The sequence below is a fragment of the Panthera onca genome, chromosome B3 (assembly GCF_046562875.1).
Source record: "Panthera onca isolate mPanOnc1 chromosome B3, mPanOnc1 haplotype 2, whole genome shotgun sequence".
Classification (NCBI taxonomy): Eukaryota; Metazoa; Chordata; class Mammalia; order Carnivora; family Felidae; genus Panthera; species Panthera onca.
Window position 1 is genome coordinate 135,865,465 of NC_138344.1, and position 27,674 is coordinate 135,893,138.

A 27,674-nucleotide genomic window follows, 5' to 3' on the forward strand; every position below is an offset into this window, starting at 1 on the left:
GGATAAAAATGTATGAATTTAAAAGCATGATGATGAACTCTTAGATTGGAGGCCTGTTGAGAGTTCTCGCAGCCCTACGGACACTGGCCCCAATTAACTATAATCATAGCTGCCATATATAAAGGCTTACTATATGTCAGGCACTTTAGATACAGCATCTCATTTAGTCTCCACAACCATGATGGGAGGAAGGCACTTCTATTATCAACCCCATATTACAGATGAGGAAACGGAGGCACAGAGAGACCAAATACTTGTAGGAGTCACTCAGTAGAAGGTAGAACAAAATTCGAGCCAGATCTGCCTGCCTCCTAAATCCCTGATTCTTTCTGATACATAATCTGATAGTCGATGATGTCTGGAGTCCTTTGCTACTCACCTGACCAACAAGGTAGAACAATGTAGGCCAAAAGTAACCACCTGGCAGACAACTGGTTGAACTTGGCCCATCCATCCCATGTTCTGTTTGATGAGCTTCAGTTTGTCATTTCTCATTTTGGCTTGAAACCTCTTTGATGGAGCACACGGGCTCCATTACTGACCTCTGACCTCTGCCTCCCAAGCAGGCCAACCCCAAAAGCCTCTCAGCAAAAGTCCTGTTGCATCTAGGTTGATGTACAGGGCCTGGCTTGCTTCACGCGTTTACCTGTCCCACCCTGCAGGCGTGTGCGTTCGCCACCCAGTTTAGCCTGACCTCGCATTTTATGGGCTCCCTCCGCAAGCCAGTGGCAAAGCAGGATTTGGGGCTGTCTTCTCAGCCCATAGTAGCCTTGCTCCCCCAGCATCATTCCTCGGCCCCCACCTGCATGGCCACTGGCTGGAGCCCCTGGCGCTCCCCACAGCCACCCATCCATCCATTTGACCTCATTTCAGGTTGGGGCTGGTCTGTCCGGTCTGCCACCATCCTGGTTTCTCCCACCTCAGAGCACTGGAGGTCAGCGGGTGATGTCAGGCACCAGCTCTTCCCTGCAGGGTGCACAGGACGCTGGCAGAAGCCTCGGATTTGGTTGAACAAAGAGCTGGCTTTTTAATTATGCAGCCCAGACAGGCCCCCACCAGCAGCCCGGTGGAGAGGGGAGCCTCCCGGGGGCTGGCTGGCAGACGCCCTGATTTCCGCTCCTTCAAGTGGCCACTTGGAAAAGAAAGGAACCAGCAAGTAATCAAGCATGAAGGACAGAAACACTCCAGGTGAGGACAATCAGGCCCCCGCTGAGCTGGGGGTGCGGGGGCGTGGGGGTGCTCTGCAGAGGGGGGCATCGGGCCAGTTCCAGACAGCGGGGTGTACCCAGAGCCCGCAGCTCAGACTGCTGAACGCTGGGCCGAGGGCTGGGGGAGTCAGGTGCACACAGGCCGGGAAGCCAGATGGGTTCGAGACTTTGCCACAGACCTGTTCTCTGACCACGGGCAAGTCACTTGATCTTGCTAAGCCTTGGTTTCATCGGTAACAAAATGGAGGTGGTAATTCCTCTCTTCCAGTCTTTCTGTGAAGAGTAAACGTGATGATATCTGTCAGGTACTTAGCAGAGAGAGAGAGGATCATAAACAAGAATGACAGCTAGCCTTTAAGGAGCACTCATGACTGCTAGGTATGCCGGGCTCTGTGCTAAGCGCCCGATGTTCATGCAGCCATTTATTCTTCAGACTGTAATGCCAGGTGACAGCTGGTGTTTTGCTGAAATGAAATCACAGCTTGCAATGGGAATTTGGTTCCAATTCTTCCAAGTGTGGGCGTTCCCACGCTGCGGTGCTCCATGTGGTGACTCAAGGCTCCACGTTCCTCTGTTTGAATGAGCAACTGGGAAATCCTCCTCCATATGGCTTGTTCTGTCATCATTTGGACTTCACATGGTATGAACACGTCTTTGTGTTTGTCATGGGAATAGTATTTTGAAAATAATAAATGGATATGTTCTTTCTTCTTCTCCAGGAAACCACAGTCCCCAGTCTAGCTTCATGGATGGCATGAGCCAAGAGGAGATTCAGATGTAGGGCAAGTTCGGGTCAGATCGGAGGAGGAAGCAGAGAGCCCAGCTCTCCTAGACCCTAGTGGATCGTTGACAAAAGAAAAAGGGAGACAAATGTAGGGCAGGGCTGAGAGGCCAGGCGGGCATGTCTGCATCCTCTCTCATGGGGGTGAGGAGGTTGTAAAAATACCCAGATAGATATGCACCCGGGAGCCCCACAACATTGTGGCATGCCATCCTCACAAGTGCCTGTGGCCGTGGGCAGCCTCGGTGGGAAGGGGGTGGCTGCACACAGGAGTCTGCACCCCAGCCCCGGCAACCCTCTCCCAGCCTGCATGAGGGCACAGATTCCAGGGTCCCCGCGGCTGGGGCTGAGAGCAGGAAGCTGGGCAGAGGCCACGGTCAGGAGAAGAGATTGCTGCAACCCAGACATTTGTATCTGGAGCCGTGGGGGCAGACTGCTCACCCTCAGAGATTAGAAGGGCCCAGGCACAGTCCTGCTGTCACCTGAAGGGGAAGCAGCCCAGTCTGGCCCCAACACCTGCCAGGACCTCAACCACTCCATCTGAGCTTGGTTCCCTCTGTGCCAGAGACCCCAGGCACCTGCTCAGGGGTACACCTGGGTGCCTTCTAGAAGGGAGCAGGCCTGGGAAGATGGTCCACCCAAGAGACAGCCCAAAGAGACCCACTAAACAGGAAGAGGCCTGAATCCCATTGATTTTGCAAATCCAGGTTTTTCTGCCTCTCACACCCCCATCCACAATGAGGTGGAGACTCTCGAAAGTTATGTGCAATAAAATGCTGTATTTTTTTCTCTATGCTGTGTGTATGGTGTTACATTCACAACCCACAGTTAATTAATTCTACAAATATTTCTTGTGCCAGGCAATGTTTGAGGGGCTGGAGATTCGGCACTGAATAAGACCAAACACCAGAGTGGGGTCCCTGTTCTCAGGCACCTTCTATTGTTTGTAAATGGTTTATTTATTTATCTTGAGAGAGAGAGAGAGAGAGAGAGAGAGACTCCCAAGCAGGCTCCACGCTCAGTGCAGAGCCCAACGCGGCCCATGAGGTAATGACCTGAGCCAAAATCAAGACTTAGATGCTTAACCGCCTGAGCCACCCAGGCACCCCAGGTAACTTCTATTCTCGTGGGAGGGAAAAGACAGTAAATGCGTGCATGTGTCAGCAAGGGTTCTTAGGGGTGAGAAGCGTTGTACTGAAATAAACTAAGGCAATAGAAGGGAGAATGACTAAGGGGCCTAAGAAAGCCACAAGGTGATCACTGGGGAAAGAGTGACTGTAAGTGCATCAGCTGGCACATAAGGAGCAGCAGGAAGGCCAGGGTGGCCAAGGGAGAGGAGGGGAACAGGAGGAGGGGTCGGGTTGGGGGTGAAGGAGAAACAAGGGGCAGGTCAGGAAGGGCCTCGTGAGCCAGGGGAAGGAGTGTGGCTTTTATTATAATTGTAGAAGTCGTGGGCAGTTTTGTTTTTTTTTAAATTTTTATGTTTATTTATTTTGAGAAAGGGAGAGCAGGGGAGGGGCCGAGAGAGAGGGAGAGAATCCCAAGCAGGCTCCACACTGTCAGCGCAGAGTCAGATGTGGGGCTCAACCCCACAGTCTGCAAGATCGTGACCTGAGCCAAAACCAGGAGTTGGACGCTTAACCAACTGAGCCACCCAGGCGCCCCCATGGGCAGGTTTTTAATTCACGTATGATTTGACCTGTGTTTTGTAAAGATTCCCCCAGCTTTTGTGGGAGCTGATGGTGGGGACAACAGAGGTGGAAGCAGGAAGCCGAGGTCGGGATCTCACCGTAGTCCGGGCAGGAAGCGGCGGTGGCTTGGACCCGGGTAGGGGGAGCTGTGTTAAGTGGCTGGATCTCAGAGATGTGGAGATGGGAGGTGGTAGGACTTGCTGATTTATCGGTCACTGGCCCAAGGCACAGAGGCATAAAGCATGCCTGTCGGGGTTTGCACTGAGACACGGTGGTGGCCGACGAGGCCACGCGTGGAGCTGAGGAAGATGGCAGTGGAGGGGGATCTGGGAGTCCTGCTGGGCTGCGATGAGCCGCCTGTTCACAGCAAGTGAGCTTCTGGACAAACCCAAGTCTGGAGATGACAGGGACAGCTGGGGCTGGAGGTGCACACGTGGAATCAGGTGCCTATGAGGGGATTTGCCGCCCGGGGCCTGGACGAGCTTGCTGGGGGAGCGTGGGGGGACACAGAAGGGAGATCACTCAAGGCAGTGCCCAGGCACGATGGGTGCCGAGGCCTGGCAGAGGGGAGGCAAGCCGGCCATGGCGCCCAGCTGGCTTCTTTTCTCATCCCCCACCATGACGTTTGTCACCGTCGGGCTGTGAACACACATACAGGCTCTGAAAATCTCTGTGTGTATTCCCATGATCCAGGCATGCTTATGACATTTGTTTTTTGAAGTTTGGCATAAAAATGAAACCGCAAGTTCTCATAAAGAACACGTGAGCCCCTGAGACTATATCCTGTTTCAAAGGTTAAGGGCAACCCTCCAGGCAGAAGTCAGTGGCACTGAAGCTAGCATCACCTGGAACTCCACAGAACAAGTGCCCAGGCACCAGATCTTCCTCCGCCCTGCTCTTTGAGGGCAGCTTCAGAACGACCTCATACCCTTTGGACCCTTCCGTGTTCCTGGGCGGGGACTGTACTTCCCTGGGCTGGGCTCACTTCCAGGCCGCGAGCCCACGTGAGCAGAATATCTGCCAGCCTGTAAGGTCGCCATCAGAGCGCCCCTCTCTTTGCAGCAGGGCATTGCCCTTCTAGGAATCCCTGTTTGGAATGTTGTTATCCCTGTGTCAGAGTCTGGAAGGGAGGACATTTGTTTTTAAATTAGGAGGTGTAGGGTGGGGATGGAAGGAGCAACACAGAAAATTCCTAGTTACTTCTGGGTTTTTTTCTTTTTAAATTTTTAAACTTTTTTTAAATTTATTTTTGAGAGAGAGAGAGAGAGAGAGCACACAAATGGGGGAGGGGAGAGAGAGGGAGACACAGAATCTGAAGCAGGCTCCAGGCTCTGAGCTGTCAGCACAGAACCCAATGGCACGGCTCAAACCCATGAACCGTGAGATCATGACCTGAGCTGAAGTGGGACACTTCACTGACTGAGCCACCCAGGCACTTTTCTGCAAGTGCCATGTTTTAGGGAAACCTCCCAGTCTCAGGCACACTGGGAGGGCTGGTTTTCTCAGCTGAGTCAAGGATCAAGATGGCTGAGTGCGGGGGAGGAGAGACAAGGTTGGGACCTTAGAGTCCCCATCAATGCCAGTCTTGGGTATTATGGTGAAACCATATGGAAAAGAAGCAGGTCCCCCCCGGGCCCTCAAAGAAGGGTCACACCCCACACTCAGCCCACTCTCTCCTTCCCATGCCCCCCACTGCCCAGGACCAGGCCCCTGCCACAAAAGACAGCTGATAATCATCTGTATAAGTGTATTTTTATTGAAAATAAAAAAGGCATGGTACTTTCTTCCTCATAAGTAGCATCCAGTCTGCCCCCCCAGTGCTGCCGGTCCTGCTCCCTGCGTGGTCTCAGCACAAAATCCACATTAGTGGCTCGCTGGTGGACAAGACGGCACCACTTGTACATTTGTCCGTTGAGACAGAACGAGAGACAAGAGCCCTCTCCCCGTATGCACACGGCACATTGCGAGGAAGGCAGATCTCAGGATATTTACATTCATGCATTAGATATCCCATACTACCTGGGCTGTTTAAGTCAGACTGTGTACAGATTCAGAGAGTACAGTAATTTTATATAGATATAGATATCTCTTTAAATATATATATATAACTATATATAATATATATGTCTATATTTTTATAGCTATTAGTCTTTCTTCCAAAACTTGCTTTAGAAGCTCCTAAATAACACCTAAAAACTCTGGGAGATCCTATATGCCATTCTAAGTCGGGCTCAACTAGGAGACAGTTAAAAAATATCCATTTGAGAAAATGCAGACAAGAAATGTGCATTTCTCGACCTCAAAGTCTGGGCTAGCCTGAAGATTGGTCTGCGTTTAGGGGCTGCAGATACGTTCCTTAAACAAAAGTTCCGATTTCAAAGACCAGGTTGGTGTGGTTTTACAGATGCTTCTTGTCACTTAAGCGAAAAATCCAGTGAGGCCTCCTTGCGGCACACAGGACGGTATCCAAATGGCCAGTTCTAGGTTTGTGGGGTTGAATTCTCGTGTGACTTCGTTTTTAAAAACTGGGTTCTTCTCTTGGTTTGCACTAGCCGAGAGAGGAGACTTTACAAACCCGATGTGGGGGGAATTTATGCGCAAATGTTAGCTTTTCGTGGAGCCCTGGCCGTGTCCCTAGAGCGAGGTGGATGCCAAGGGTGCACAGTTGGGAAACCCTGCCTGCGGCTGGAGGGTTAGGCCAACTGTAAAACCTCCTAGGCTTCAGCCAGGGTGAGGGAAGGTGGGAGTTGTGGGGTTGTGCAAAGCTGGGCTGTGCCCTGCCTCCCTTGAGGTCTCCCCAGGCTGGATGCCCATCACGTCATGACCCCTTAGTCAGGGCCTTCCCCTCTGACCGAAGGTGTCTTCCCATCACTTCTGAGCCCAAGGTGCCGTGTGCATAGAGCTGGGGTCCTGCCCGAGTGTCTCTTCAGGGAACACGCAGGGAACTCGATGGCAGGCTACAGGCAGTAAGGGAAAGAGCCTTGCTGCAGACCCACATCCCCTGGCCCTTTGTCACCAGCTCGAGGCAGTGACAAAGGCCACTGGTGGCACCGTGCCATGCCAAGGTAGGCAGGGAAAGCAGAACGCAAATCCAAACCAAACACAGGCCCTCACACAGAAGGAAAACCCAAAGGAAGAACAGAGCCCTTTCTGGGAGGGTATGGGCCTGGGCCTGTCCTCAGCCTGTTCCTGCTGACCTGCGGGGAGGACCCGGGTGAGGGTCACAGCAAACTCACCTTCTCCCCTCTGCTCTCCGAAACACAATGGAACACAGCTCCATGGGCAAAGGGATTCCCAACCCAAGGTGGATTTCCAAGGTTCAGCCCAAACGGGGATTTGTTTGCTGTCTTGTCAGGCTTACCTGGATGGCAAAGTCTCACTGTGGCCCAAATACCCTTCAGAGAACCACACTGGTGGTCTGGAAAGTGGACGGAGTCCACCTAGCTCAGTTCCTACACAGAGAGAGCGGAACCGTTAAATGTGTCCACTTCCTTCTGAGCAAGTGTATGGGAGGTGAGGGAACCACGGGGTCAGGAGTGTTCTCCCAATCCGGGCGATGCCAGACCACAGGCCTCTGTCCCCACGGGCCTAGTGATGTGCCCACAGGTCGGGTGGCCACCTGGGAAACAGGCCGGGGGACCAAGATCACCAGGCCCGGAGGGTCCTCTCCCTCCCTCCCTCCCCTTCCTTCCCTTCATCCACCAACCCCTCTGGACGGTTCAGCATTTTTAGAACACAAGACATTCGAAGGGGGCCGCTGGGAGAACACCACCTCCTTCCGGATGAAGAGAGGCTGGGGACTCTCCGGAGAGGGTCTGAGTACCTGGAAAGGGCCTTAGGGGGTCATCGGGGAGACCCAGCGCCAGGCCGGGTCAGCCTAACCCAAAGTGCTGGGCTTGGCATGAGTGGTGGCCTCTCCGGATGAAGGCAGGGTGTGGCTCACATGGAGGCATCAGTTCCTGCGAGGATCAGGGGTGGAAATGAGTCTGCGAGTGGGTAGAGGGGGCTCTGTCCTTCCCGGGTCCTTGGCGTGGCGTTCAGTGACTTGTTTTGCCTCTGGAAGGTCAGACACTAGCTCTGGGTGTAAAAGAGCCCCTCTGTCTGCTCAGTCAGGAGGGGACCTTACAGGCTGGGCTCACAGCCCACCGTGGCAGGAGTCAGAAGTCAAGAGCCAGGCGCCGGGGGTGTGGGAGGGAACAGGAAGAAAGGAGGCAGGCCCTGAAGACTAAAGACAAGTCGCCGATGGGGTGACAGACATGTGTGGGAAGCACCTTTGGAAGGGGACATCTCATGGCTGTGCTGATGGCTTCTGCTGGGACGCATGGTGAATGGAGAGCAGTCTTCCCGGGGAGGAGGAGAGGTTTTCTGGCAGGCAAGTGACTCCTGGATCACCTTTCTCTTGGCTAAGGTAGGATGCCCCCCTACCCCAGCAGACAGACAGACTCCCTGCCTTTGTCAGAGCGCAGTTGGGAGACAGTAAATCAAGTCCAAGATGGAGAAGAGACGTGAAGAGTGGGTGTGGCGGTGCGGCCCCGGCTGCCGCACGCAGGTGAGCTGGCCCGAGAGCTGACCAGGGGCAGGCTGGGAACGGGATGGTTTCTCCCTGGGAAATCCTGGACAAGCCCAGAGTCAGCTCGTGTCCTCCTGCTTTCCCGTGTCCACTAATGCCACCAACGTGCCCCTCCGGCCGGCGAGCCCGGGGTCTGCAGACTCACACCACAGCGCTGTTCACGTCCACCCCTTTGTTGCTCTGCGAGGAGGTCATGGGATACTCAGCAACACTGGTGCCATTCTCCTCTTTTCTCAGTGGTTTCCTGGGAGGGGAGGCAGGGACACCCGTTAATGACCAATGGCAGGGGTAGGTGCATCATGTCCTTCCAGGCAGGCCACCAGACTCTGTTCTGGGTTAGTATCCTTGGGCCGCTGGTCCTTGTGGGGGCCAATCAGGAGCTGGAGGTGGTCTTAATGAGGGGGACCACACAGTGTGTCGTACACACCAGGACACAATTGAGAGTGAGAGAGGAGAGCTGTTAATCATGAAGCGGGGACAAGAGCTGTTAATAATGAATTGGGACTGTTTGGGACAAATAAGAGCGGAGAACCTGTGTAAGACGTACAGTCAGGCTTTGGTTGATCTCTGATTATGAGCAAGCGGTTGTGAAGAGGAATACCTGGGGGTGCAGAGTTGAGGCGCCAGAGGTTGGATTTTGCAGCCTTGCCTCTGTGCGGTCAGAGGTACATGGAAAAGGTGACAAAGAGGATGGCGGTGACGGTGACGCCTGGTGGTGGCCATGGTGGCTTGGGGCGGTGGGAAGAGTAATGGGGGTGGAAATGGTGGTGGAGTTGGCGGTGGAAGTGACGGTGGTGGTGGTTATGGTTGTGTCAACGGCGGCGGTTATGGTAATGGCGGTGGTGATGCTGATGGTTATGGTTGTGTCAATGGCAGCGGTGATGTAATGGCGAGTGTCCGAACTAAGTGCATACTAGTGGTTCTCAAGCACTTAATGTCAGGCCACTTGAAGACCATTCCAGAGGCTATTTGACCCCAAGAGCCATTTCTCCCATACATACAAGGCTCAGGAAGGCTGGGTGGGAGGCTCTGAGAAGGCTCTTGCTCACTCGCAGAGGTTCTGAATTCGCAGCACTACTTTCTGGCCTGGCTCCAATCTGACCTCCTCTCCTGGCTGGTTCAGGAGGCCTCCAGGCCCCTGGCGACAGCCTCTGGATCTAGGCCACACATGCTGTGGAGCCCAGTCCCATATCACAATACTGCTGTCTCTCGGGTGAATCTGAGGCCCGTGGGGCTGTAGCTCAGTCACCTCTGTCCCCAGGAACGCTGGGGCTGAGCCTGACCTAGCCTTTGCTGTGTATTGTCTCTGTTGAATGTCTAAGGCCATCTCTGAAAACCTGGTGATTGATTGCTTCTGCCTTCTCCAACGTCCCCGGAGCCTCTAGGAACCCAGCCTGAGGACTGGTACTTGGAGCCTAGTCTGCTGCCTATGGAATAAAGTCTGAGGTGAATTAGTTTAGGGGAGGCAGGGTCTCCAAGGTGGTTATCGGTAGTTTCATGGGTGGGATTATTAGGCCCGCTCAGAGACAACACCCTGAGATCAAATCTAGTAACTTCCCTTCCCTTTTTTTTTTTGCTGCAGAAACTAGCTCACAAACCACAGAGAGAAACCCAAGTTCACGGACTCTGGGTGTCAGGCTCAGCCACGGTGGCTTCTAGAAGTGTGAGATGCAAACCAGCACTTCCTCCCGTGGCGCATTACGCTTTGGACAAAGCACTCTCAGCTACAGATGTTTCTGGCCCCTCTCACAATGGTCCCCTGAAGAAGCTAGGCCTGGGGTTAAGAGATCCATTACGTGGGGAAACTGAGGCTTAGGGATAGCTATGACTTGCCCACGGGCTCCCAGCTGGTTGGTGCTGCGGCCTGGACCGCCATTTGCTTCCGCCATATCCTGGTCCAGACATCTTTCCCTTAAGTCAGCATTCCCAGCAGGGCATTATCTCCGCAAACAGGCTCTATGGTCCCATCAGCTTGGAAAGGCCTCCCACTTCCCTCCTCCTGGAGAGTTCCAAAAGTTCTCGAGAGTCCTCCAAGAAGCCTGTCTCATTTTGCTTTAACCCAGCATATCCCAAGAGCCCCGCTTAATTTAGATGCTACAGACACTTTCTGGAACCCCCAGGTGTGTAGGGGTCAGACGAGTGTCCTTGTTTGTGATGGGCTTGTGGAAGTATGGTTTCTGAGCCAACCTCTGCCCCTGGGCCTTTTCTCCCTCAGTCTCCTTCATGTCTCCCCTGTGCCCACTCCTTCCCAGGGGCTTCAAGTGGCTCTGACTCTGCTGGGTGGGCGTCATTTCTGACTCTGGGCGTGCATGGCCCGGAAACTCGGGTGGAGGGTATATTTTCTTACAGTGAGATCCTGTGTTGCTCTCGCCATGAGGCCACCGATGGGAGTTAAGTGAGATTCCTACATTCATCATCAATATATGAGGACGGGGGAGAGGGACATCAGGATCGGGATTCCAGAAAATATTAACAGGCAAAAATCTCTGAGCCCAAACCCACACCGCTTCATGGCTTTTCTCCCTAATAAATATTCAATCTTGGGCTAGTCTGAAAAATCAACTGGAATGGGTCCAGGTCGGGGGAGATGAGGCTGAATGAAGGGCCTTCAGGAGTGGATAATGGAGAGATGCGTCTGGAACTCCCATGGAAATGGGCAAAGCATGGAGGGCACAGAGTTCCCACCTTTTCAGGGTGAGGGTAGGAAATCTGCAGGACTTCTGCCAGGAGAAGAGGTGACATTTCTTAAAGCCAGGCTGCTGGCTAGGACACCCCTTTGCGTTCCTGGGGCCTTGGAGGGAAATGTTGGCCCAGAGGGCCTGGCAGGAAGCAAGCCTGGCCAGAGGGACACTGAGGACAAGGCCAGGAGACAGCCCCAGGGCCTTCTCAATGGCCCCAGCCAGCTTCCCACCAAAGACCAGCTTTGTCCCAGGACAAAGGGCGTCTGGATAGGGGCTCCACCCAGCAAAGTAGCACCCGGTGGCTGGCCCAGCACCCCTACAGGAACATTCCAGGAGCCTGGGCATGGCAAGGGGAGGGGTTAGTGTCCCAAAAGTTCTCCTGAGAAGTGGGCTCGGTCTGCTCCCCTCCTCTACTAGAGCTAAGCCCCCAACCGCTCTACTCCCTGGACTGCTGCCCCAGCCCCCTCCCAAAGCCTGTCTGGGAGTCACAGGAGCCCAGTGGAATCTGGAGTTTTACCTACAACAGGAGATGGCTCTACCTCCCCACCCCCCCCCCCCACCATCCTTCCACTAAAGGGCACTACAGGGTGACGCTGCCCGAGTGCTGAGATGTCATGCCTCAGTGAACCCAGGCCCCACTACTTCCAGCCATGTGACCTTGGGCAAGCCACTTAACCTCTCTGTGCCTCAGTTTCCTGGTCTATAAAATGGGCACAATAATGGTGTCCATTTCATAGGCCTGTTGGGAGGATTAGATACGTTAATGCAGGTCAAGCACTTAGATGAGCATCTGGCATACAGCAAGTGCTCCATAAGTGTTTGTTAGCTCTCAGCACTGCTGTTGGAAAGGTGTCAGCGGGGAGCTGTCCTGTTGGCCGGCAACGGCCAGCGCTCTCCAGTCTGCACAGACTTCCTACCTAATGGATGCCCGTGGGGCTCAGGAAAGGCCAGAGAGGCTCGCCGGGACCCAGCGTGGCTCTGCAGAGCTGTGAGCCAGCCAGGGCTGGTCCCGCTAAACCAAAGTAAGGCATGTGCACCCTGGTGTGGGAAGAGATGGCCACGGACGACTCCCTACAAGGCCTGGTTCCTAAAACCAAGAGAAAGGGAGGTGAGATTTCCTTGGCCATGTCCGGGATTCCTGCCTGTCGGAGGGTGGGGTCTCCACCCCGAGACTCCTTCCCCCCTCGCCCCCATCCTGGCAAGCAGCAGGCACTTCTTTACACGGGGCGCTGTGCTGACAGTTCCGGGGGGCTCGGGCCACGAGCCATGGCCTCCGCAGGAGCCGCCTCCACCCGCACGCCGGGCCGGGCGGGAAGGGCCAGGACAGGAAAGGCCGGGACCCAGCTGCCCCTCTTGGACCCTGCTGACAATGTTATGACAGGTCCCACCCTAAGAAGGGAGGGCTGCCTGGCTCACTTCTGGTCTCACGCACCCCGCGGAAGGGGCTGCTCTCAGTCAAGTGTAGCAGTTTCAGACTCCCTTCTTCTGAAGGCATCGTCCCCGAAACACACACACACAAACACACCCATATGCAAACACAGCCCACCCCACCCATACACACACACACCACACCCATTCATACCCCTTCACAAACACACACCCCCTTCCACGATGAGATGCCTTTGTGGCCTGCAGACTTCTCCAAACCTGGGTGAAGAAGCCAAAAAGAGCCCTTCCGAGCCACCAAGGGAGTCGTTGGCCAGGAGAAGCAGCGGCCTCCTTTCCAGCCCAGCACACTTTTCCCCACCACCTGGGTGAAGGGGAGTCAGGGACGCAGCCCATCGGCACCCTCACGCTCCAGCTGGCCCCGCTGTTTGACCATCTCCCTAGGGCTTCCTTGTTCAGCCACCTCCGGCTGAGCAAGTCGAAGGCTGGCGTCTGTGAGTCTCCCAGGCTTCGGCTCACCCCTGGGACCCAGCCAGCAGGGTGAGGCATCTGGATCTCATTCTGCATGCCGTGGGGAGCCACTGGAGGACTCCTTACGCCAGGCATCCCGGTCTATACCCTCACCCTGCCTCGCGACCTCCAACGAGCATGTCTAGAGAGATGAGTTCAGAGAGGGATACAGCTTCCTGGTGACAAAAGGGCCCCCGAGAAGCAGGGACCTACCCACTGGCACCGAGAGCGCCCACAATCTGCCTGCCTTTCTGTCAATGACTGGCCTGTAGCGCTATGTGGTCCCCGCTACAAAAAGCAGCTCATCCCTGCTGCCCACCTCCTCCCGCCAGGACAGGATTTCATCACCCACCACAGCAGGTGGGTCCCTTCTGGGGGCGTGGGGGGGGGGGTGGTAACAAATGAGCCCAAATAAACGTCTCAGCCCAAGGCAGGTGGGGACACATATTGCCTCCACCCTTTCTGGGCCCAATCTTCTTTTGGAGGAAGGGTTGTGGAGGTGATAATAATGAGATACTGCGGCATAGGGGACTCAGAAGAAGCCTGTGTGTTGACCCCACCAGTGGGGAACAGCGAGCCCTGGACCACCTGGAGGATGGCAGTGGCCCCGGAGTGAGAAGACTGAGTCTCGGGCCTGCAACAAAGCACAAGCACCAGCTCCCTGAATCCAGCCGAGGTCCCGAAGGAGGTCGGGTAGTCTCGGAGCAGCAAAGGTCACGTATCCCATGCTCGGCACTCGGCCAGAGGCGGTCCCTCCTCGGAGCGCACTGGCTTTGGCTTGACTCATGGTATAGCCAGACGTGCTGCTCTTGATTCCCAGCCGGAGAGGCTGGATTTGGCCCCTGGGGGTGGTGTTGCTACAAGAACATACGGGGGCAGCAGGGAGAAGTGACAGATGGGAATGGCTGGGTCTCAAGTGCCCAATCATTGGCACTGGGCCCTACATGGCCCAAGAGGTTTTGGCGCACGAGGTAGCCCCAGTCTCGAGACCCCAGGAATCCAAAATGCACTCAAGGTGAATATCTCGCTCCCAGAAGTTCATGCGAGATAAGGCCGGATGAAGACGTCCCACTCCTGGGGCGCCCGGGTGGCTCAGTCAGTTGAGCGTCCGACTTCAGCTCAGGTCATGATCTCACAGCTGGTGAGTTCAGCCCCGCGTCGGGCTCTGTGCTGACAGCTCGGAGCCTGGAGCCTGCTTCTGCTTCTGTGTCTCCCTCTCTCTCTGCCCCTAACCCACTCGCATTCTGTCTCTGTCTCTCTCAAAAATAAACAAACATTAAAAAAAAAAAAAAGACGTCCCACTCCTGTCCCCAGTCCCTGGGCCCCACCTATCTTGTCTTCCTCCTGCCCAGCCCTGCCCTTGATTCTGCAGGTCGGCAGAAGCCAGGGGGAGAGGGCTGGGCTGGTGGTGTGTGTGCTGGGGAGGAAGGGGAGGGGGCTCCTCTGAGAGTGTTATGCCCAGTGAGGGGGTGGGGGGGGAGGCTGGGCCACCCTGGACGTGGGGAGGGGGCTGCTGAATCACCGCACATGTACTCCAGCTTGAGTACAGTGAGGGGCTCAAGACACGAGGGTCAGAGGAAGGGGAGCACAGCTGGCAGAGGGTCACCCAAACTGGTGAAGGGGAGGGGCCTGGCACTTAAAATCGGGCGCGTGTTATGTACTCTAAAGCAGATCCTCCTCCACTTACCCAGAGAGAGAGAAAAAAACAAAACAGAACTGAGTTTACTGAAATTCTAAATAGAGTTTGCTCATTTGAAAGGTAGAATCTGGCAAGTCTATGTAAACAAGCCTCCATTCAAGCCGTAGAAAGTCATGGAATAGTTACTACGTGCCAGGTGCACTGGGGACAGGGATGAGGAAGACGTGACCGCTTTCCACCTCTGATGCGTGTGCAAGGGTGGGCATGTGTGTGCACACAGCCCCTCACACACGCGGGGGCACATGCACGTGTAAACACCAACATTATGGGGCGCCTGGGTGGCTCAGTCGGTTAAGGGTCTGACTTCAGCTCAAGTCATGATCTCTCGGACTGTGAGTTTGAGCCCCGCGTCGGGCTCCATGCTGACCGCTCAGAGCCTGGAGCCTCTTTGGATTCTGTGACTCCCTCTCTCTCTCTGCCCCTGCCCCGCTCACACTCTTTCTCTCTCAAAATTAAAAGAAACAAAACATTTAAAAGAAGACACCACCGTTAACCTACCTAGAGCAGAAAGCAGAAACATGAATCAAGGAGAGCTACAACTCCGGGGCTTCGGCAGGAAAGAAGGGTCTAGGCCCGGCCAGGATGCTAGTCAGAGGAGGTGGTTTTAGAGCCGGGGCCTGAGTGAGGAGCAGGAGGGGCTCAGCCGTCAGAGAGGAGGGGCTAGAAACGTCTGCGACCTGAGCGGCTCTCTTCCCCAGCCAGGCCTCAGTTTCCTCCCGACCTTGGAGGCTCACTCTGGCTCAGACACCACAGGAAACTCGTTCCCACCCCTCGGTGGCAGGCCACAGCCCCAGGCCTCCAGGCCTGCTCTGCTTGCCACATGTTCCGTAAGAACCAACCCTTCTCGGCAGCCCCCCCGAGCTCCAAAGAGAATGTCAATGTTAAAAAGAAAATTAATTTCACTGGCTGATTTGCTGTGGAGTCTATGATTCAGGAAAGGTCCTGAAAAAATTCCACCGTGGCGTCAGGCTGGAGAGAGAAACGGAGGATGGGAGAGGGAGAGAACTGAGTGTAGCCAAGTTCCCAGGGAGTTACCATCCTCCTGGAGAGGACAGAGCCTCCAGGCCAACATGGAACAGAGGGACAGATCACCTGATGTATTAGCCCACACTGAGAGGAGGCGCTCTCACTCCAAGGCAGCAAACACATCAGAGTACAAGAAATGAGTCAGCGGCAGACAATACGTGTATCGTGCTAAGGCAGACACTTGTCACCGATCGCCCCCCAGGGAGACACCTGTAGGCAGGGGACGGGGAGAGGGGCAGTGTTTTGTACGTCTGTGGGTGCTGTGTTAGGAGGCTGAGACTTGCATCTTCCAGACTGGAAAGTCAACAGATAGTGTGTGAAATTGAACAAGAATTCTCACAGCGGTATATACTATCACTTAGAATATGGGGACAGCGGCGCCTGGGTGGCTCAGCCAGTTAAGCATCTGACTCTTGATTTTGGCTCAGGTCATGACCTCATGGTTCATGGGGTTGAGCCCCACATAGGGCTCTGCCCTACAGGGTGGAGCCTGCTTGGGATTCTCTCTCTCTCCCTCCCTCTCTCTCTCTGCCCCTCCCCTGCTCTCTCTTCCTCTCAATAAATAAACAAACAGAAGAAGAAGAAGAAGAAGAAGAAGAAGAAGAGGAGGAGGAGGAGGAGGAGGAGGAAGAAGAATATGGAGAGAAAATACCAGAAGAAGAGCTGACACCCAGAAATGGTTGCCTCTCAAGAATGTGACTTGGGGGAGAAAACAGGGGGGGCAGTCAGGGACTGCTGTTTTTCTTAACAGACTTGTGGCACATTTGACATTAAACAAATTTTTTTTTAATGCTCATTCACTTTTGAGAGAGACAGACAGACAGCATGAGCAGGGGAGGGGCAGAGAGAGAGGGAGACACAGAATCGAAGCAGGCTCCAGGCTCCGAGCTGTCAGCACAGAACCCGACATGGGTGTCGAGCCCACGAACCTGAGCCGAAGTCGGATGCTTAACCAACTGAGCCACCCAGGCGCCCTCCTAACGGTACTTCCTAACCATAAAGCCCCATCGGGAAGCGGGCACAGTGCTCCTGGCTCGGAGCTAGGGGAGCAACCCGTCTCCCACCCCCTTCTCTCTCTCTCCATTACTCTCAGGCTTCTCCCCTCCTTCACAGCACTCATTAAAAGCACCTCAGGTATTAACTTGTAGGTGTGTGTGTGTATTCAATCCATTTCCTCCACTGGTGAGGGGGCTTGGACTCATGGTGTAGACCTCTACATCCCTGGAGCCTAGTCGAGTCCTCAACACATAGTAGGTACTCAGTCAATATTTGTGGACCAAGCCGAGGAGCACCAGAGTCCCACAATAACGTGTGTGCTGAGGCTCACTCCGGCCCACGCGCGCCTGAGCTCACTCCCAGCGAGCAGTGTGCGCCCTAGTTGTCTGCGACTAATGGTCTGCAGGATGAGCCAAACTGTTCTGCAGTCCCTTGATCGGTCTTTCAGCCAATACCTTGTAAATTAGAAGGAAACGGCTGTCTAGCGGCTTAATGGCAAATCGGCGGCGGAAGGTGAAGGACCCGCGCCACGGATGGCCCCAGGAGAAAAGGTGCTCTGCGTGTGCCTGGGGTACGGGGGTGGCTCCAGGCGAGGGGCTTGGACAGGGTGGGCGTCATCTATCTGCCACACACGGTGTTCCCTGCAGGAAGGGTGTGGCTGCCAGAGAAGCTGCAAATGCCACTCTAGGAGGGTGGCGTCACTCTCAAGAGTCCACAGGCCTGTGACCTCCCTCGCCCTGGCCTGGCCGGGGTCTGAGGCCTGGCCCTCCTACCTGGGCAGTGGGCACGTTGTGCCCTGGAGCTTTGTCTAGATGACTCTCACTGATCACTGCTCGTTTGAGGTTCCTACCCCACCCTGGGCCGACAGCTTCTTCTGTTATTTCTCCTTACAGCATTATTTCACTTTGTAGTCCTTTCATTTATTATCATCACTATTATTTTAATTTTTACTTTTGAGAGAGAGAGACTGAGCGTGAGCAGGGGAGAGCAGAGAGAGAGAGAGAGACGGAGACACAGACTCCGAAGCAGGCTCCAGGCTCCGGGCTGTCAGCACAGAGCCAGACGCGGGGCTCAAGCTCACGAGCTTGAGATCATGACCCGAGCGGAAGTCGCATGCTTAACCGACTGAGCCACCCAGGGGCCCCTTGGTAGTCCCTTCAGATACTCCTCTCTTCCCTCAGATACTCCTCTCTTCCCTTCAGATACTCTTCTCTGATTGTAATACGTGGTCCTTCCGGGGGTGGTCTGGTCAATACCCTCTCCTCCCCACAGGAAGAGGTGTGTGCATTGAGGGCAGGGACTGTGCCTGAAGCGCCCACCCCACGACGGGAGCCCCTGTGCCAAGCACGCACGGCCCTGCCGCCTGGCCTAGCCCTTGGCAAGCATTTCCATCAGCATTCATACCTCTGAGACGTGGAATGCCCTCGGGGCAATCCTCTTTGTCATCTAGGGATGGAAACAAAGGCTCAGGAGCTGAACAGAGACTTAGAGGACCCTCATTTTACAGGTAAGGGAGACAGGCCCAGGGAAGACAGTGACCTCACTGAGCTGTGCTGAGGCTGGGAATGGGGCTCAGAGGTCTGGACTCCCAGTCCCAGGTTCTTTTAACAACCCCAGGCTGTCTGATGTCATGTGTATGCCAGGCCCAGGGCGGGGTGGTGGGGAGGAGGCCTGGGGGGGGGGGGGCACAAGTGTACAGACCACCCAAGGGGTCTGGGGTTCAATCATCCTGCAGCTATGAATAAAGAAGCCAGCTCACGGCAGTGAGGCCACCGAAATGCAAGCTGTGTGGGCTCCCATGCTGGGGACCCGCAGAGTTTGGGGTCACTGGCAGGGGACCTGGAGGGCACTGCATGTGCTGGTCTCACCGTGAGCAACTCCCCTTCTCAGCATCTTGGTCTGGTTAACACCAGTCCCCCCCCCCCCCCCGCCACTTCCAAGAAACCTCTCAGGGCCCCAGGTCTGGGTGAGATGCCCCTCCTCGGGCTCCTCTCCTGGGAGACCCCACTCTCGAGCACCATTTCACCCAGCACAGAGTTGGGACCTCAGGTGCGTCTGTTGAGTCACAGGACGAAGTCTGATTCACTAAGTCTATGTGTAGGAAGTGCTGATTAGACCTCCCACTTCCCCCCAAGGTCGCGCCCAGTGGGGGCACCTCGGGGTGCTGCTTCTGCACCTGCTCCTGTCTCCTCCCATCCCTGCAGAGGCCTGTGGACCCTGCGGCCTGCACCCCAGATGCCAAGCCAAGCTGGCATCTCCAGAACCACCTTCCTACCCCAGCTGATTCTAGAACCATCCTCCCAGCAATGTGACTCCCAAAGGCTGTGTTGGGCCATTCACAGAGATCTCTCAGAAATCCTCCCCTAGGGACTCCAGGCTGTGAGAGTTAAAAAAAGAGCCGGGTTTATCACTGGTTTTTCCTTTTAATGGTTTTACAGTGACATGAAATGCTTTTGTTTCCTGAGAGAAAAGGCATGTTTCCAATGAATTATTAACCAAAAGGAATTGGCCGTGAGCAAGAAATCCTCCATTGACTCTGGAGAAAAATGCAGACAGACAGCTGGCTTGCACGATGCTATCTCTTACAGCCCCCGGCAGAGGTCAGCTCGGTCAGCAGTGGGGGCCATTTGCTCTCCTCCATGGCTGTAACATGGGCTGCCTCCTTCTCCCTCCCCCAAAGGATTAAGCCTCTCCCACGGAGTCCTTCCAGGCCAGTTCTGGAAGTGCTGGCCTCTATTTCTGTCTCCACTTGACTGTGAACGGAGCCCCCTCCTGTCACTGACTATCCATCTTTGTGTGCCAGATGCCCTTTATGGATTATGAGGTCTGGAGGGGCAGAGGGCTGGGTCTTCACCCCAAGTCCCAGGGCTTGCCCAGAAGAGGATGGATGCAGATCATGGTGCGGATGCACAGGGGACAGGGACTGTGCTGGTGTCTTTACTGCCCCCACTCACCCATTCCCTCCTCTCTCCCTGCTCTGTGCCCTGGGGGCTGATGCCTACCAGTGCTGGTCCTGGCCTCTCCTGTTCCTTGGGTTTGGCTAATGAGAGGCACTGCTCAGGAGACCAGGGAGTGTGGAGAAAATCTGGGGTGTTTCTCCTCTTCCTTTCCTGTTTTGGGGCTCATCTCCAGCTGTTCCAAGCACAGATCCTGGTAAGCGGCCCCTCTTTTGAGTCTTGGGCTCTCCAGTTCCCTAGTTCCTGTGGCACAATTTCCTCCCCTTGTCCCGGTCCCAGGGGTGCTGACCACCCCCACTGCTACTAGTCCTGGAGTGCTTCACCAGCACCATTGGCTCCCTGAACTCACCACACCCACGAAGGAGCCCCACCCACACACCTGGAAGGGAGCCCCGCCCACACTCCTGGAAGGGAGCCCTGCCCACATTCCCTGGAAAGGAGCCCAGCAGATACTCCTGGAGGGAAGCCCAGCCTCCGCCCCTGGAGGGGAGACCCGCCCACATCCTGGAGGGGAGCCCGGCCCAACACCTTGGAGGAATCCCCGCCTACAACCCCTGGAAGGAGCCCCGCCCACACACCCGGAAGGGATACCCTGAGCCTTGTGGCTTGAGTTCTGTGTCTCTCCAGGCACAGTTTTGAGTATGAAAGTATTCAGCTAAGAACAGATCTTAGCTGTTCCCAAGAACTCAGAGCCTGTGGAAGGGGACAGAGGGCAGACACGAGGCCCCCTCAGGCTGCTCGAGGGGAGGTGAGGAGGCGCCCCCACACGCCTTCCTGGGAGACCCCTAGCTCCACTGAAACAAAGCCTAGCACGCCACAGCTGCCGACACTGCCACAGTCAGCTCTTAATGTCAGTTAGTTCTCCTGATGCTGCCCTCTTGCCCTCCTACGTTGGAGCAGACAGCATGTTTTTTGAGAAGAGGTTTGGGGCAGCGGAGGAGGGGCGTCCTCCAGGGGACTAGTGCCCACCCCCAGGCAGTCTACTGGTGGATGGCGTGCTCGTCCTCGCAAACACCCAGCAGCCTCATCGCCACCTGCCTTGTAAAGGCTTCTTGCACATATCTGACCCCGCCGCCTTGTGGTCAGGTGAGCAGCCCATCGGCACAACCTGGATCTCACCTGTCTCTGTCCCCACAGAGCCTGGCACACAGTAGACGCCCATGAAACACTTGGGAATTGGACTGGCTGTGGCCCCTGGGAGTCTCCCAACGCCTGGGCCTCCCCCTGAATTGCAGGGCCTTTCTCTCCATCTGTCCTTCTGTCCACAAAGAAGCAGGCACCCCCCAGGTACCCGGCACCCTCGAGGAAAGGCAAACAGGAATACTGAGGTGTGTTCTTAGCTCAATACTTGCAATAGTGTGTGTATGTGTGTGTGTGTGTGTGTGTGTGTGTGTGTGTGTATACACACACACACATATATATATACATACACACATATATATGTATATATACATGTATATATGTGTGTGTATATATACATATATATATATATATATATATATATATATATATATATATATATATAGTATAGGAGTATAGTATATATATATACAGTATAGGAGCCATGGTCAGGGCTGGGCTTTGGAGTCCTGTGGTTCTGGGTTCCAATTCTGAGTCCATTGCTCCCCGGTTATGCCATCCGGGGCAGCTCCCTTTACCCCTTTGAATCTCAGTTTCCTTGCCTATAAAACGCAGCAGATTGGAAAAAGGTGTGGCAAGGACGAACTGAGGGAATGCTGGTGAGGCCATGAGCCCCCCCGGCTGTGGAAGAGACACTGGATGACAGCTACTCTTTGTGATTGGTCATCGCTTTGGACGTGACCTCACAACATGAGAGCAGGGAGCAGAAGGCGCTCCTGGCTGGGAGGCAGATCCCCGGGGCTTGGCCTGTCCACGTGGACTTCCTGGACCTGGCCCCGGCCCCCTGTCCTGCCTCTCCCACCAGGCCACTGGGACGCATGCAGGCTGTTGCCTGAAAACAGCCCTTCACCCTCCGTGCCCGATCGTGCATTCGTTTTAAGACTTTGAACTTGATATTTTACTCTTTCTGCTTTTCAATTATTAAAGCAAATCACATAGAACAACGGATTAAAAGGCTATGGTGAAATATTTCAGGTTTTACAATTGTTCTTAATATAGATCCCCTAACTTTGGGCCTTTGGGAATTTCCAAAACCTTTTTAAAAAATCTATGGGGCACCTGGGTGGCTCAGTGGGTTAAGGGTCCGACTCTTGGTTTTGGCTCCGGTCTTGATCTCATAATTTCATGGGTTCGAGCCCCACATTAGGCTCTGTGCTGACAGTTTGGAGCCTGATTGGAATTCTCTCTCTGTCTCCCTCTCTCTCTGCCCCTCCCCCGCTCACAGTCTCTGTCTCTCAAAATAAATTTTTAAAAAAATTTTTTTTTAATGTTTATTTATTTTTGAGACAGAGAGAGACAGAGCATGAACGGGGGAGGAGCAGAGAGAGAGGGAGACACAGAATCGGAAGCAGGCTCCAGGCTCTGAACCATCAGCCCAGAGCCTGACGCGGGGGTCGAACTCACGGACCGCGAGATCGTGACCTGAGCTGAAGTCGGGCGCTTAACCGACTGAGCCACCCAGGTGCCCCTCAAAATAAATTTTAAAACTTAAAAAAAAAAAGAAATCTATGCACAATGCCTAGGACACTTGGGCATTTTGCAACATTTTTGTTTGTCTTTTAAACTTTATCTTCCCCCAAGGTCCTTGGGGGCTGGGGGTTGCATTTTGTTTGGAGCCTGGAGGCTATCGCTGGAGCTGCTGTGCTGTATCTCCAGGGGGTACCATCCACAGAATGGCCTATTCTACCATACTTAGGACCCTCAGTACTCCTCGGACCCAACAATAGCCACACTCTGCGGCAGGACCCCAATTTGACAAGGGGACGGTGACTGGTAATCACTTGGGAAGGGCAAAGTGAGTTGGTAGTCACAGAAATGACAGCGAGTATTACTGAAAGAGAGTTTGCTGTTTGGATCATTTACGACTCCCCGGGAACACTCCTCTTCATCCTCCAAAACCCAGCTTCGGTGTCACATTCACTGAAAACCTTCTCTGAGGCATCTCAACCTCTCTCTTCCCCCCCAGAGAAGCATGGCTTCTCTGTCATCCTTCTTCCTCCGTCTGGAATTACCGGGACAAGGGATACTGGGGCAGTACTCGGTGAGCACTTACTATATGCCGGGCACTGCAGAGTAAACGTGTCGTGCGTACTGTTTACAGAAGCACGTCACCATTCCTCACAACAGTATTAGGTTGGCGCGCTGTCCCCCCATTTTACAAATAGGGAAACTGAGGGCCAAAGAGGTTAAAGTGATTTCTTCCTGGTCACACCGTTTGAACTGGTATCTGAATTTCGATCTGACTCCAAAACCCAGTTCCTGCTCCAAAGCTGCATGGCGCCTCCCTCAGCCACCCTGCAAGGATCATTTCCAAACTCTACTCCTAGGCGCCCTGAGTGAGCTCCCAACGGCAGGGCCTGTGACTTCCAGATAGGGTCACTACATGCACACACACGCACACACGCACACACATGCACACACATGCACACACACACACACACACACACACACACGCACACACACACGTGCTACACTGGGCCTGACAAGGGGCGCTCATTCAGTGTTTGCTGAAGGAAGATGGGCATTCATCATATATTCTGCTTATTAAATGCTTGACAATTCTTATAGTTTAAAAAAAAGCATGATGGGGCTGGGCCGAGCAGCCCCCGGCCCAGGTGGCGCCCCCTTGGGGCTCAGAGCTGGGTAAACACTCACCTTTTGATGGCTTTGTAGCAAATGATGACAAGCACAGTGAGAAACACCAGGGAGGCACAGCATACCGCGATGACGATCACCAGCCCTGACCACCAGCTTTCCTCAGCGGGGCACGAGGTAGAGTTGGGGGCTGAAAAACACAGGCACAGGCTGAGTGTCCTCTGGATGAGCGGGTGCCGGCCGTGTCACAGGTGGACGGGGGTGGTGACACCACGGTGGCCTCACCATCCTTCATTCACCAGAATGACCTGTCCTGCCGTCCCTGCCCCCACCCCGGCGGCAGGTGACATCATGGCTGGCCCCCCGCCAGGCGGGTGCTCCGAGCAGGGGTTAAGCGCTGAGCCCCGGGCCATCCATCCTCCCCTGGCATGAGCTAACTGACGGCAGGGTCAGGTTTAATTTCCCATGAAAAATAACAGAGCATCTCATTCTCTCAGTTGAGGCATTAAATCCGCTTGCTCTGAGGGTGGGGGTGGGGAGCAGGGCTCACAGGGCACATGGCGGGAGGAGGCCCGTCGATGTCAGTTTGGTAAGCTGATTTCTTCTAAGAGGCAGGCTGTCTCCCCTCTTGGATTTGGCCCATGAGGTGAGCGCCTACAGCTGTCTCAATCTGCACGGGCGGCCAAAATTTGGAAAAGTCTGTCACTGACAAAGCATCTGACTCTGGCTGCCATGGGGCCCCTCTGTCGTTACTCAATCCATGGGGGTCCTTGGGGGTGATCCTGTCCTCCCTCTTGGCACCAGCTGTGTGCGGCGGCCCGCAGCACTGGTGTAGACGAGGCTCACAGCAAAGCTGGTTCGCTCTTCTGAGGAAAGCAGAGACATCACACAGCCTCATCCTGGAGGCTCTGACAGGTTCAGGGACGATTGGAAAGAAGTGCCCCAAATTGCAAAAGAGAAGGGAGAGGGAGAGAGGGAGGGAAAGAGGGGGGCTGGTGAGGGTGGGAGGGCGGGACATATGGATGGACAGATATACGGACGCTATTAGCTTTGGGCAGGTCTTCAAGACCTGTGACTAAATGTAAAGGGAATCAAGACACTGCCCTAGATCTGTGTCTACTTAATAACAGATACCTTCAGGGGTGCAACACTACATGGGGAATAAAGTGAATGACTTCCCAAAGGATACCATGGATGGCTTTGTCACCATCATCACCATCATTACTGATGTTGTCATAATCATCAAGGTGTAATTTACGTACGGTGACTCTTACCCATCTGATGCGTGTGGTCTGATTGGCTTTGACAAATGAGTTAGCCAGCGTAAGCCACACCTCTATTGTGACGCAGAATTTTCCCATCACTCCAGAAAGTTTCCCTGTGCCTCCTTCTAGTCAATCCCTGCCCTGCAGGCAACCACTATTCTGCTTTCTAAATTTTTTTTTAATCTTTATTTTTGAAAGAGAGAGAGAGAGAGAGAAAGACAGAGTGTGAGTGGGGGAGGGGCAGAGAGAGAGAGAGAGAGAGAGGGAGACACAGAATCGGAAACAGGCTCCAGGCTCTGAGCTGTCAGCACAGAGCCCGATGCGGGGCTCAAACTCATGGACCGTGAGATCATGACCTGAGCTGAAGTCGGCTGCTTAACCGACTGAGCCACCCAGGTGCCCCGACCACTATTCTGCTTTCTAAAATCATAGATTAGATTTGCTTGTTCTTGAAAGTCACAAAATGGATCCTGCAGTGTGTGTGTGTGTGTGTGTGTGTGTCTGTGTGTGTGTGTTTTTGCTCCCTTTATTTAGCAAATTTTTTTGAGATTCATCCACGTTGTTGCAAATTTCAGTAGTTCCTTCTCTTTGATGGCTGAGGGATAGTCTGCTACAGGAATAAACCACAATCTGTTTATCTGTTCACCTGCTGTGGACTCCTAGGCTCTTTCCAGGTTTGGGCTGGAAAAATAAAGTTGCTATCATCACTTGCATATATGGTATAGACATGTTTTCAGGTTTTCCTTGGATAAATACCTGGGAGTGGGCTCGCTGGGTCCTATGGTGCATGCGAGTAACTTTATAAGGAGCTGCCACTCGTTTTCCAAAGTGCTTTTACTCTTGAACCAGGAGAGAGGAACAAGCGAGGAGGGGTTACAGGTTCCTGAACTGTTATCAGATTGTGGCATTGCTGCCGCTGGGTGGGGAGATGCAGAAAGCCGTTATGTGCTTCACAGGGAGCAGGTGCTAAAGCCCCTTTAACAAATTGCAAGGTCCCCAGAGGTGGGGCTCAGATCATCACACAACCAAGCAGGTTCAGAAATGCTACCTGAGAAATGCCCGGGACCAGGATGTCACTGAGTCACACGGCTGCCCTCAGCCAGGGTGAGATCAGGCCTTTAGAAACCCCAACACTGAAAAGATATACAATATGGAACTCAACATAGGAATAAACTCTAAGATAAGGGAAAGGAAATCCAATGGAATTCTCATTTTCCCATGATGAATCCCTTCAGTGCTTTTCTTTTTTGGTGAGGTACCAAACACAAAATCCTTCCCCCCACTCAGTTCCTCATTTTGGGGTGTCCCTGAGTCTTCCCCAGGGTGACTCAGCACAGATCAAGGCCGGGTCTTCCCTACATGGTCACTGCAGGACACTCAGAAATGCAACCAGATACACTGAGTCCCAACCCCAAAGGGCTTGCCTCCTTGTTATCACTGCAAAGAGAAGCAATTTTGGTTTCTGCCAATTCTACTTCAGGCTGTTAACACCTCCGGGCAAGTCCCAAGGGCCGTGCCTACAGCCCAAGGGGACGCTCACACCTGCCCACCAATGGCCCACAGGTGGCTGGGGCACACATCCCCAGAATGTGTTCTCAGCTGGGGGCAGCCCCCCTCCAGAGGGCACTTGGAAATATGGGGAGGGAGGCTGACGATGATTGCCACAATAACTGAGCCAAAGAGCTACAGAGGTTAACAACAATGACCTGGAAATTCCTACAAGGTAGGATTGTCCCTCCAAAAATGCCACCAGGGCCTTTGCTGAGAAAATCCATCCACTGGAAACAGAAGAGTTGATTCCAAACCTCATTTGGAATTTGAGAGTTAATTTCAGAGCACCTCTTTTGATGCTCCTCACATTCGTTGGTAATGAGGTGGGGATTTCCTTCTTGCTTATGTTTTTCAAACACGGTTGATACAGAAAACAGGGAGACTCGAGAGGGTCCTTATGGGGAGGGCCCCCCATATCCTTCAGCAGGGCATGCGGGGAAACTACTCAAGGCAAAAAGCTAACAGATATGAAAAAGAGGGAGGTATTTTGTGAATCCAGTCCAAAGCATACATCTTGGATTTTGCCAAGAAAACGGCTCTTGTGTTCAAAGAATGCATCCTGATTTATCCCTGCCCCAGTCATTCTTTTTGCATTAGAAAGGATCAGGGACTCTCAGAGCTGGATCGTTTCAGCAAAGGGAGAAATACTGACCCTCGGGATCAAGAAGCAGCTTTCCCAGGGGCCAGGGTCGGGACACCAGGCTCTGGGCTGCAGTCCAGGTCTGCTCCTGCCTAAACGTCCTTCCCATTGGTGTGGCCAGCACTCCTTTGCAGATGTGATCAGCTTACCACGCGAGCAGGCTGATGGTGCATATTTGAGAAGATAGCATCATGAAGGTGCTCATTCGTTCGTTCGTTCGTTCGTTCGTTCGTTCATCCACCAACCATCTGCTATCAACCCTCTGTGCCTGGCACCATGCTAGGAGCTGGGAGCACAAAGATGGATTCAGTAGAAACTGTGCCCTTACCAGGTCTGGTATGAGCCGCCCATGGATCACTACAGAGCTGGCTGAGACCTGGTCGCCTCGCTCAAGCCGCCAGCAGGCTCCAAGAGGGGACCAGACACGTAGATTTGCTAATGTGCACAAGGTGAGGGTGATCGGTGGCTGAGGAGAGGAGGCCATTTGGTGCTAAGGATTAAGGGGGAGGGCCACGTCCCTGAGAGGCAGGTGATCAGACCCGGGAGGCTGAGGCAGGACCTGAGGCTGTGGAGCTCCGCCCCCTCCGACACGCCCCCTTGCTCGTGGCCAAGACTCTGCCAACACTGACAGAAAGGCGGCAGCTGTCATGACCTCTCCGGGGTCGAAATACCCTCTCTCCTGGGACTCAGTAAGGCTCTGTCTGCTGTATACATTAACCACTCCTGACGCCTGTAAAGATAATAAAAGTGGCAACTAGAGAGCACAGTGGAGAACCACCCAGGCTCCGCTTTGCTTTATCAAAGGAGCCGCCGGCGTTTCAGTCAAGAGATGCATCGTTAAGAACTTACATTCGGGACCTCTGCTTTCTAGCAAGACACAGTAACGGGGCCAGATCTGCCCCCCACCCCTACACAGACCCCACAAACATCTCAAAAATATACCAATACATACAGCGATGGCTTTCAAAATAGTGGACA

General features: G+C 54.0%; 1 protein-coding gene across 4 annotated transcripts in view; it reads right to left on the reverse strand.

Moving 5' to 3' along the window:
- Positions 1–5,420: 5,420 nt before the first annotated feature.
- The window catches only part of PRIMA1 (proline rich membrane anchor 1), a 62,739-nt gene continuing 40,485 nt past the window's right edge, over positions 5,421–27,674 (reverse strand). For 2 of the 4 annotated variants that reach the window (XM_060620637.3, XM_060620635.3), the window contains exons 4-5: positions 23,301–23,430; positions 5,421–8,494 (exon numbers count right to left, since the gene is read on the reverse strand). In XM_060620637.3, the coding sequence (XP_060476620.1) occupies positions 8,392–8,494; positions 23,301–23,430 (233 nt within the window). In that variant the 3' untranslated portion in view covers positions 5,421–8,391. Of the gene's footprint in view, positions 9,678–11,848; positions 12,019–23,300; positions 23,431–27,674 lie in introns of all 4 variants that reach the window. The other 2 variants (XR_009606541.3, XM_060620638.3) reach the window with 2 other exon arrangements.